Source organism: Ammospiza caudacuta, chromosome 2, assembly GCF_027887145.1.
Source record: "Ammospiza caudacuta isolate bAmmCau1 chromosome 2, bAmmCau1.pri, whole genome shotgun sequence".
Classification (NCBI taxonomy): Eukaryota; Metazoa; Chordata; class Aves; order Passeriformes; family Passerellidae; genus Ammospiza; species Ammospiza caudacuta.
In genome coordinates, this window is record NC_080594.1 from 103910417 (window position 1) to 103920756 (window position 10340).

Genomic DNA, 10340 nt, shown 5'->3' on the forward strand with positions numbered 1-10340 from the left:
AGGCAACCATCAGCTTAGTTTCCCAAGCAAGCCACACAGAAGTATTAAACACACCTTTTCAATTACTAGTTGGTTATGTTCCTGTAAAAATGTTGTGGGCATAAAAAGAAATGCCAAAACATAAAGAAACTTAACTCACACTGCCAAAATACTTGTCAAGAAGTTCTACATAGCGATGAATTATTTCCAGAGTTATTAGTTCATTGTCCTGATCTTCAATAGCACAGCAGAAATAGAGGCTTGCATATCTGTAATAACAAAATAATCCTGATGTTAGCATACACACATAAGCAAAATGAGGAGTATCACATTCTCAGCAGTCCTTCATACTCAAGTTCAGCATATTGGTATCCCAATCATAACCAAGCAAGTCCTGCCAAAGAATGGCTGACAGACCAGAAGACACACACATGTACATGGGTGTTATGTCTCTGAGTCAAGCATGACTTCACTCTCTGCCATCCTTTAGCTGACAGAACTAAAATAGCCAAAGAGGTAGTTGGAAAACTAAATATATTTGATTTGTAGTATCATGACAGAGTTCTGAGATTACATACCTTCTCTTCTCTCTGTAACATCCACACACCAGTGTATTAACCAACTGATCCCATGTTAAACTTTCATCATGTAAGCTATACACAGATAATAAAAACCATAATGCTTCAAGAAAGATAGACTGAATTAGCAATTAGGGTTTGGTCTTTATAGAGAATTTTAAAAACTCAAAATCTCCAAAACCAACACCAATGTCATCCACCCCAACTACTACTAAGTCAACAATGCAATTCCTACTAACTGTCCTAGCATCAGACTGATGAGAGGCCATCAAACAGTTTCTAGCAATCCACTTCCATCTTGGAAGACAGGGAGTCATAACTTCAGATATGATCCAGTTCCACTTTAACAAAAAGACCACCCAATTCTGCTGTGCTCTATTATATATTTGTTCAAGCCATGTTTAAAGAAACCTAATAAAATAAAAAAACAAAGCAGGAATGAAAGCTGAAAACCCCATTTAGTCTTTTCTAACATGCCAAAACCATATGCCTTTCAGTCATATGTGGCACAAAGCAGATTTCAAGTGCCACCTGTTGTAACTGCTAATTTACATAAACCAGAAACAGCTTTTGTTTGCCTCTAGAGGGGACAACTGGCCCCATTAAGCACTCCTGTGCAGCCAACCCTACTGAAAAATAAGTCATCCAGATATGAACACCTAGTTTAAGGTGCATAGTTTTTCCCATACAGAGAAATCCATCCATCTTTTAAACATGCAACATATTTTATCAGCTGGGACTTGTCAGACTTTTTAGAAGTCAGAAATTCTGAGAAAACCCTGCTGTGTTTTCAGTTATGTTGATATTCATCTCCAAGACACCTATCCAGTGCCATTTATGATCTGAAAATGTCCCCCCTTCTCCCACTCTGCTCCAAATCAAATTGCAACAGCTTCAACATGAAAGATGAATCAGAATAGCTCTTATACAAAATCTTTAAACTACTATAAAATATTATTGCCTGTCCTACCACAAAACATGATGGGGAAAGAGAGGAAGACACCTCCAGCGAAGGACACCTTCATTCCCTCTCTCTTTCATCTCTTCACCACAGGGATTCATCAGCTCATCACAAGTCCTATCTGAGCACAGTTCTTTTGATTCTGCATTGCTCTGTTTATGCCTCACTAATTTTTCAAGGACATTTACAATCATTGTAGTAGCTTGCAACATTCAATCTGTATAAGGAACCTAAACTATTTTTAAAAGTATTGGAAAGAAATATTATAAAGAAAAAACGTGCTTTCAAACTTACTGAGGAATCTGTAAGTCAAGCTCCATGTTATCATATTTCATTGTAGCAAAAAGGAGCATTAACACATTATTTGATATTTGCACTAATCACCAGCACTCAGGCCAAATCCATCTAAACAAAGCCTTTCATCACCTGCACAAGAGCAGCACTGATTATGATGAAGTGCAGTTCAACTGTTTCCTTACAGTGCTGAAGCACAAGTTGAACCACGTACCAGCAGACCTTACAAACCAAATTTGACTCAAATATTTTAAGTTTATCCACATGGGAAACTCCATCTCTGCTCCTCTAGTACTTAGGAGTGTCTCTTGACACACAGAACTATTTTATGGAAAAAGAAGGGAGGACGGGAGAGAGGGAGTCCAACACTAAATACTTTCTCAGAACATGGTCTGCTCTCAGTGTCCTCATTTAAGAGAGCACAAAACATACTTTCAAAAGACTGTATTTGGCAGCTAGCAAGTAGACTGCACATTCAAGCCCTGCCAACTGCAGTTCTGGAGAAATAGCACCAAGAAACAAAAACTACTCAGTGGGTATCAACACAAAATGGAAGCATGGGTATCTACTATTATATGCAGAGAATATTTTGGTATTTATTTTTTAAGTAGCAACCATGACTAATGGATCACTACTCAACAAAAGCAAAAAAATGCAGATTTAATGAGCCTGAATGGCAAAAGGCAGAAGAGTAAAAACAAGTCATACCAAAGGGCATGAGCATACTACAAAGGAATGCTTCAGATCCAAATTCTCAGAGGCATTATTTTAATTTTTTTCCCCTGCAGGAAAGGCACTGGAAGTTTTGCCAAGTGCAGAAGTTTACATGGACAGTATCCACACAAAGAAAAGTAGATTACTTGGGCTCAAAAAGATTTCTGCTCTGCAGAAACAGCTTCTTAATGGGCCTGACAGAAACCTTCACATGCACCCGATGAAAAGGCAAACCCTGATAGAAAAGTACATTCCCAGAAGTAAATAAAGTGTAGTCTGTAAGAAACATTCTGCCTTTTTTATTCCTATTGTAGTTCTGGTCTTTTTTTTATCTCACTAAACATTATTAAAATAAACATCAGATTCAATTCAGCTGCTTGCCCTCATTTAGGAAATGAGGGCAATATTTTATGATAAATATCCTCCACCTACCAGAAAGGAGACCAAAACCAGAGAGACCAAACAATGTTTGGATCAAATTACCTGAAAATGTAATACAGGATTAAAGAACCAAAAGGTAACACAGCAGATATAAATACTTATGCAAATTCCTGCCTTCAGACAGATGGCCTCGAGATTTTTCTTTTCTGACAGGAAACAAATCCATGCATCTTTCCCTGAAGAGCTGCAATAATTCAGCAGTGGGAAGCCTCAAAACAGGGAGGCAATACTTCAGCAGAGTTCTCCTCTTCTGCTCTCACAGCCAGGCTCAGTAACTCTGCTGAGATATCAGGTCACTGTGGGCAGAGCACAACTTCCAAATCCTACCAGCTCAGAGCTGCTCTCCCTCATGAGAGAACACCTGCTTCAAGTCATCCCTGCAAGTTCAGCACCAGCTAAGCCTGCAAACAAGCCATAAGTCTGTCAGCATCTAAGTCACTTGGCATGTAGATCCTAATTGTGGAAGTTTAAAGCTTACAAAATTTGTCAAGAACAGAACTGAACTCTAAATGACAAGGAGGAGGCAGACGTGTTTATTGAGCCCAAGAATCTGTGGTTGGCTGATAGCTAACCCAATGAAAACTGGGACAACTAATATGCTGTGCTTGACATAAGGTTTTTTTTCTTGTCCCACAACTTTACACATTTCTTTAAAAAACCATGAACTATGAGGCTCCAGGATATAGTCTATCAAAGTGAAGCACTTTTCCAGTTTCTTATTTCAGCAAGGCTATAGTCCCCAGCAGCTTCAAAATGAACATAAATTTTATTCTGCTAATTCTCTAAGACAAAGCTGTTGCTTCTTGATACAAAGGTCCTCCTAGTGCCACACAAACTAAAACTCTGTACAAAGAAGACTTGATCTAATTAAATTTATCCAGTCCAAGTATCTAATTCACTAAAATCATTGCATTCAGCCAGTTTTACAAAGCTCCCTGACTAACATCACAGTAATACTTTGAAGAGGTACAACTGGCTGCTAAGTTATACATAAGAAAAAAGAAGGATCATGCCAAGCTGGGCACATCCCACTGGCCACATGGCTGTACCTTCAGCTCTCAACACTTGAAGAGACACAGTACCTGCACAATGGACTCTTTCATTGCTTCTTTCAGTGGAGGGAGGGTAGAAAGAAAATTTAAAACTTACTCTGTTTTGAATCTTTAACATCATCTCTGATTATGGTTATGTCGTGCAAAAGTAAAAGACAACTGCCACATCAAGAGCAGCAAAAGCTATTGTAGTTTCATAATATCATATTCCAAATACAGTTCCAAACTGACACATAAAAGCAAAGCCACAATCCTTAATCAAATAATTAAACTATGTCCCGTGAAAGCAGCTAAACAAATGCTAACCAAGTAAAATTTATACAGAAGAGGTTTTTCTCCAAGTTCTGACTTTGACTGCAATATACTACACAATGAAAATAACTCATATTGCCAGAAGTTACAATTGTGAACAGAAGTCTTCCAAGAAAAAATTAGAAATTTTAACATTTAACACATTTTTTCTGCCACAGGGGGAAAGCTGCATGAACTTCTACCCTATATGCTCCAAAACCACTATGTTACTTTTTAAATGACAAACTGTGAAGAGCACATACATCAGCTGTGCTTGTTAAGTTTCTAATCAGCTGTCTGCAGATGACTCCCCCTCTATTTTCATACACCATAATTGTGGTTGGCTTCCCATATTTAATTTTTTATTTTCCCAGCAAGTCACTTCAAATCTCTATGCTTCTTGAAGTTAGAAGCCCACATTTTCTTTTTAATCTTCTGGTGTCTATCAGCCTGAGAAACTATCTTCCAAAGCAGCTACAGAATACATAGAAGCCAATTCACACACCATGACAAAAGCTGGGCACCTTTCTGTCTGTGTTCTGTAGTGCTGAAGGAAAAAACTTCATAAGGCAATGACTGAGCCTGTGTTGCAGCCATTATAAATGCCACATGTATGAAACCAGAGGGAAATAAAAGCTACATCACCTACATTTAGATGAATTTTAAGATCTATTTCCTTGAAAATTCAGAAAAATTCCCATACAGAGAAAATGCTACAGAGCTAAGGAGGCTAATCAAAATAGCCCAGCGGTCTTAATAAATGTTAAGTATCATAATGAAGTTAAAGCTCCTGTCTTGCCAACTGCTGCATTTAACTTCATTTTATTCCTTCAAAAAGGTATGATGAGACCCTGAATACAGTTCTGATACTGCAATATCTAGGTTCAATTCTCCTACATGTGAACAACAAACACACTCTAAAAAGAGAAACAGCACTTAAATTCCAAGAATTTAAGATGCAAAATAGCAATAGGCACATCCTTTCAGAACTTCTATTGTAAAACATTTGTACCAGCAGGTTCAGATCATTCCCAGCAATGGATCAGACAAGAACAAATCTTAGCAGAAATCCTCTGGAGATGCTCAAGAGGAACTGTGAGCACCTTTTGCAATTTCACAAGCCACAGAGTTCCTTCTGGTGTGTTTTGCTTTTAGCCCATCACCTTCTCAGCTACAAAAAGTCACCCTTTACAAAGAAATCATACTAGCTGGTGCTCATCATCTTTAACTATGATGCAATGATGGGAACAAGTCCCACAAACCTAAGAGCTATTAGTGTTACCAGATACCAACATTTAAACTATCACCTCTTACACTTAGTCCTTCTGGTGATGTTTCAGTCAAAACAAAAGTTGAGATGTTCATTAGCTTGGTACAAGCTCATCTTCAGCAGTTCCACAGGCTCTCTGTGCCAGACTGGTCTGCAGAGAGTGAAATAAGCTACTGCAGTCAGCTGTGCACACCAGCAGTCCAGCAGACAGACTGCAGTACTTAGACCATTTTTAGCCAGACATAGATGTCTCCCAGCAAATTTCTTCATTCTCCTTGACCACAGGACCCACAACACAACACTGAGATGCAAGAACTCCACAACAATCAGCAACTCAAACAGTCCTACCCCAATTTCCACCAGCTCCTGGACACAAAAGGACGTGGCAAGGAGTTGTTAACAGCAACAAACAGGGAGGGAAAGCAGCTGTGTGGAAGCATCCCCACAACAACTACTGCTGTTCAAGACTGGGTAAGGAAGGAAACAGGCTGGCCTACTCATGTCTCATTTTTCTGATTTAGTCACATGAATGCCCAGCTGAAAAGGCACTTGCAGGCATTAACATGGAAGGAAGCACACAAGTGTTTGAGCAAGCTTGTCTAATACATGTTCAAGGAGTTTTGTGAGGCAATCAAGAGGCAGGAGAAACTGTGTCTGCTATTAGCATAGCTTCATGCATTGTTTCTCCTCTTTTCTCCTGTGTTGAAGAACTGCATGCATTAGGCAGACCAGCAATACTCACACATGTATCTTCACACAAACCAATGTATATATGAGAGTAGCACTGAAAACATCTAAACATATTTGATACTACCCATTGCTTATCCTGGAGAAGAGCTACAAACTGCTCATTTCTGCTCCAGTCCTTTCTGTCCTATCTACAGGGAATACAACAATATTTACTGTGGGGCACAAACTATCTACCATCTCCATGAGAAAACAGGAATGCATAAACACTCTCAGGTTTACAACTAACTAGGGAAGAGAGATAACTCAAGCCTTTGTAGCACCCCCTCTAGCTGGAAGAGATGCAGCATACCACATCAGGAGGAGGATTACTGTTATTTCTGGAGAAGAATTATGCTCACACCACTACACTCTGATACATTCTAAAGATCAGCACAAAGCTAAAAATGCCTGCCAAATACTCCTACAAAGGTTAGGGAACACCTGAAAAATGAAATTATCATTAAGAAAATTATACAGTACTGCCATCAAAAGAAAGCTAGCCATGATTTTTTCAATAATGAAAAAATCGCTTTTTTAACATACAGGGGGAAAAAAAAAAAACCCAAAAAAGCAACACCCAAACCAAGCACTATGAAAAACTATCTCCTTATTTCTAGAAGCCTTTAAAAGCAAGTTACATTTTCAGGTGATTTATGAAGCCACTTCTTGAGGTAAATATTTATAAAATTTTTATCACTTATTAAATCTGAAATGTGTACAAATATGAAGCATGTACGTACTGCGTGAATCTAAACAGACTACCAAGAAGAACTGCCACTCCTTATAAAAATAGGAGGAAAGCTCATTTCTTCAGTACATTTCTCAATGCATGAGTGATTTTCCACACATGAATGACTCCTGCTTGGTTATCAAATTAGATGCAAGAGAAAAGTCAGTCTTCTCTGTAACCAGCAGAGGGAAGTAAAAAAAAAAAAACAAAACAAAAACAACAAAACAAGAACAACCTTCATTATTTTCTTGTTACTTAACACACGGTTTGTAATGTATGGCAATTACGAGGTTAGCGAGACAGAATCACCTTTTGTAGACAATCTTCAGGTCTCTCCATTCCAGGAAGCTGCACATTTTCGGTTTGCGGGCTAATACTGTTTGAACAAGTTCCCTTGTGATTTTCTTCTTTTCTTTGTCAGATAATGGGACATACCACTTCTGGAGTCTCAGTTTCCCCTGGCGACTAAAAAGCAACATAAACTGCATCTGTTGAATTGGAAGGAGGGGAAAAAAAGAAAAGCATTAATCTCAGTCTCCGAGTTTCGAAAAGATCTGAGAAAAACCAAGCAGGAAGAAAGTCGGACATCCAAAACTCTATAACTATTTTATGTATTTCTATAGCACTGGCAGATGTTACACAAGAAGTAGCAATGATACAAAGGATTCTGCAGAGCAAGGTCAGTCAAGCCCAAGGCAGAAGAAAGCGCACACAAGTTTCACAAGGGGTGTCAGAACCGTGGGCTGGGGAGTGAATACACCCCAATTTCAGACCAGCCACGTCCAGCACTCCTATGGTTTCATTTGCGTTTTCCACCCAAAATGACAGAAAAACAACACAGCAGACTCCTCCAATACCCAACCTCATTTCCAATTCAGCCGATTGGAGCCTTAGAGGAGCAATTTGCACTTAAAATCTTTCTGAAAAGCCTCGGAATACTTTAAAAGACATCAAACCTCCCAGCGGAGAGTCCTACGGCACAGAAAAGCCCAGTCTTTTCCCACGTTACACAAAAGGAGAGATTAAGTGCTTTCCCTGCGGTCCTATGTTCCAGCTCTCGCTTCCTCTAAAGGAGTGATGTTGCAATTATATTTTAAGAGGAACTTGCCGGGCTGTGTTTTCCAGCAGCGGTAACATTAAATGAAAAGGCTCAGGCTTTTTTCTTTTGCCTTTTTGCTCGAAGTTGTATCAGGCTGGAGAAGTTTCCCAGGCAATATGACAGACATGAAATACGATGCTAAAGCCCAGCCTGGTCCCGGGTGACAAGCGTGACCAGCGCCAGCCGCGACGAGCGGCGGCCGCGCCCGCAGCGGCTCCGCGGTGCCAGGGCGGGGGCAGAGCCCCGCAGCCCCCGCAGCCTCCCCACATCCCGCCTCGCCTCCCCGCCGGCCCCAGCACCGCCCCGGCTCCCCCGGCGCGGAGCGGGCGGCTCGGGAGGAGAGCCCGGCTGCGCGCGGCTGTGCTCACCGTGCCAGGGGATAGCGGAGCTGAGGCGGAGAAGAAGCAGGCACCTCTGCCCACAGCGGTACCGCCGATGTCGCCGCCGCGGCCGCCGAGCGGGACTGAGGGAGGGGTCGGGAGGGGACGGGAGGTGCCGCGGCCGCGAGCGCGCGCGCGCCTCAACGGCCGCCCCCCCTCGGGCAGGTCAGGGGCGGGGCCGGGACAGCGGGGGGCGGGGCCGGGATAGAGGGGGCGGGGCCCGAGCGCCTCCGGACAAAACTTTATCAGCGGCCGGGGAGGGGGGCAGCGGGGAGAGCTCGGCTGTCACCCAATCGGAGAGCTCAGCGCGCGGGCGGGGGGGAGGAGCGAAGCTGTTCCAGACCAATGAGAGGCGGGAGAAGGCGGGGAAGGCGGACCTGGTGTTGGCGGCAGGAGGGGCTGGAGCAAGAGGCGGGGTTTAGATGCCCTAATCCGCGTGGCCCGAATTGCGATAAGGCAACGGCCGGCGCGGCAACAGCCAACCAGGCGGCGCGGTGCAGATAGCGGTCCGGGAGCAGCCAATGGGCGGGCGCGGCACGGAGCCGGGGAAATGACATCAGTCAATCAGGCGCCCGGAGACTGAGGCTCCTCCCCCGGCCCCGCCAGCCCCGAGCCGGGGGGGTAAAGGAGGGGCGGCCGAACCGCGCATGCGCCGCGCCGTGTTTGCTTTCAGCACGTGCGCGCCCGGGGGGCGGGGAGGGATGGGGGCGGAGGCTGAGGCTGAGGGGGCGCGCGCCGGGCGGGAGCGGTGGGGCTGCGTGTGAGAAGGACGAGCCTGTGAGGGGATTGTCCTTCTGAGGGGAGCGACCCTGTGTGGGGATTGTCCTTCAGAGGGCGCCGACCCTGTGAAGGGACCGACCCTGTGAGGGGATTGTCATTCTGAGGGGACCGACCCTGTGTGGGGATTGTCCTTCTGAGGGACCGACTCTGTGAGGGGATTGTCCTTCTGAGGGGACCGACCCTGTGTGGGGATTGTCCTTCTGAGGGGACCGACCCTGTATGGGGACCGACCCTGTGACGGGATTGTCCTCCTGAGGGGACCGACCCTGTATGGAGACGGACCCTGTGAGGGGATTGTCCTTCTGAGGGACCGACCCTGTATGGGGAGGTTTTTCCCCTAAAGTCACCTTGATTGCGAACTGCAATTAGATTGGCAGGACCAGCCGCCGACAGGGATTTAGCGGTGTTGTGTTTCATTAATGCTTGGTTTTAAAATTATCATTCGTGTGTATCTACAGAGGCTCTGCGTGCTGAAACAGCTCACTTTGGGGGTTTGGTTGGTTGGCCAGTTTTGGTTTCGTTGCGGGTTGGTGTTCAGATTCTAATGGAGGTGGGCTGAAAACACATTAGTTAGCTGGAAGAAACAGAGCGGTGTCTGCAAGACGAAGTCGGAACCCCTTATTGTAAAATCAATGTTTCGAGCGCCTAAAGCTCTCGGTATCGTCGCTGCTCACCACCACCCCCAGCAGTAAATGAACAGCGGAGCCCTGAGAGCTGATCCGACAGTGGTGTGACAGTGACCGACAGAGCCCGGGAAAGGGTCGTGCTCCCAAAGCAGCTCTCCCTCAAGAGCAGCTCGCAGCGCCTCAGGACGTGTCACGCTTTTATTACTTTCTATTATTGACACTTTAAATAAGCGCCCATTCTTCTGGCTACGAAACGGCTATGGCAGCAGAAACTGGGGCTGGAAATGCTTTTGTGTAAAAATGTGCATGGCCTGAAAGGAAAGCCAATTTTCTGGCGTTTCAAGGAATGCTATAGTCAATTGTACTTGAGGAAAACTGCAGATGTATTCCTGATTTTATAGAAGAGGTTATAATTG

The 10340-nt window shown here is 43.9% G+C and overlaps 1 protein-coding gene across 5 annotated transcripts in view; it reads right to left on the minus strand.

The window, feature by feature from the left end:
- Positions 1-8680, minus strand: part of AP1S2 (adaptor related protein complex 1 subunit sigma 2) — a 31177-nt gene extending 22497 nt beyond the window's left edge. For 4 of the 5 annotated variants that reach the window (XM_058800203.1, XM_058800201.1, XM_058800205.1 and 1 more), the window contains exons 1-3: positions 8507-8680; positions 7349-7527; positions 140-248 (exon numbers count right to left, since the gene is read on the minus strand). In XM_058800203.1, coding sequence (XP_058656186.1) covers positions 140-248; positions 7349-7527 — 288 coding nt within the window. In that variant the 5' untranslated portion in view covers positions 8507-8680. Of the gene's footprint in view, positions 1-139; positions 249-7348; positions 7528-7995; positions 8053-8506 lie in introns of those variants that run through there. The other variant, XM_058800202.1, reaches the window with a different exon arrangement.
- Between the last annotated feature and the right edge of the window lie 1660 nt (positions 8681-10340).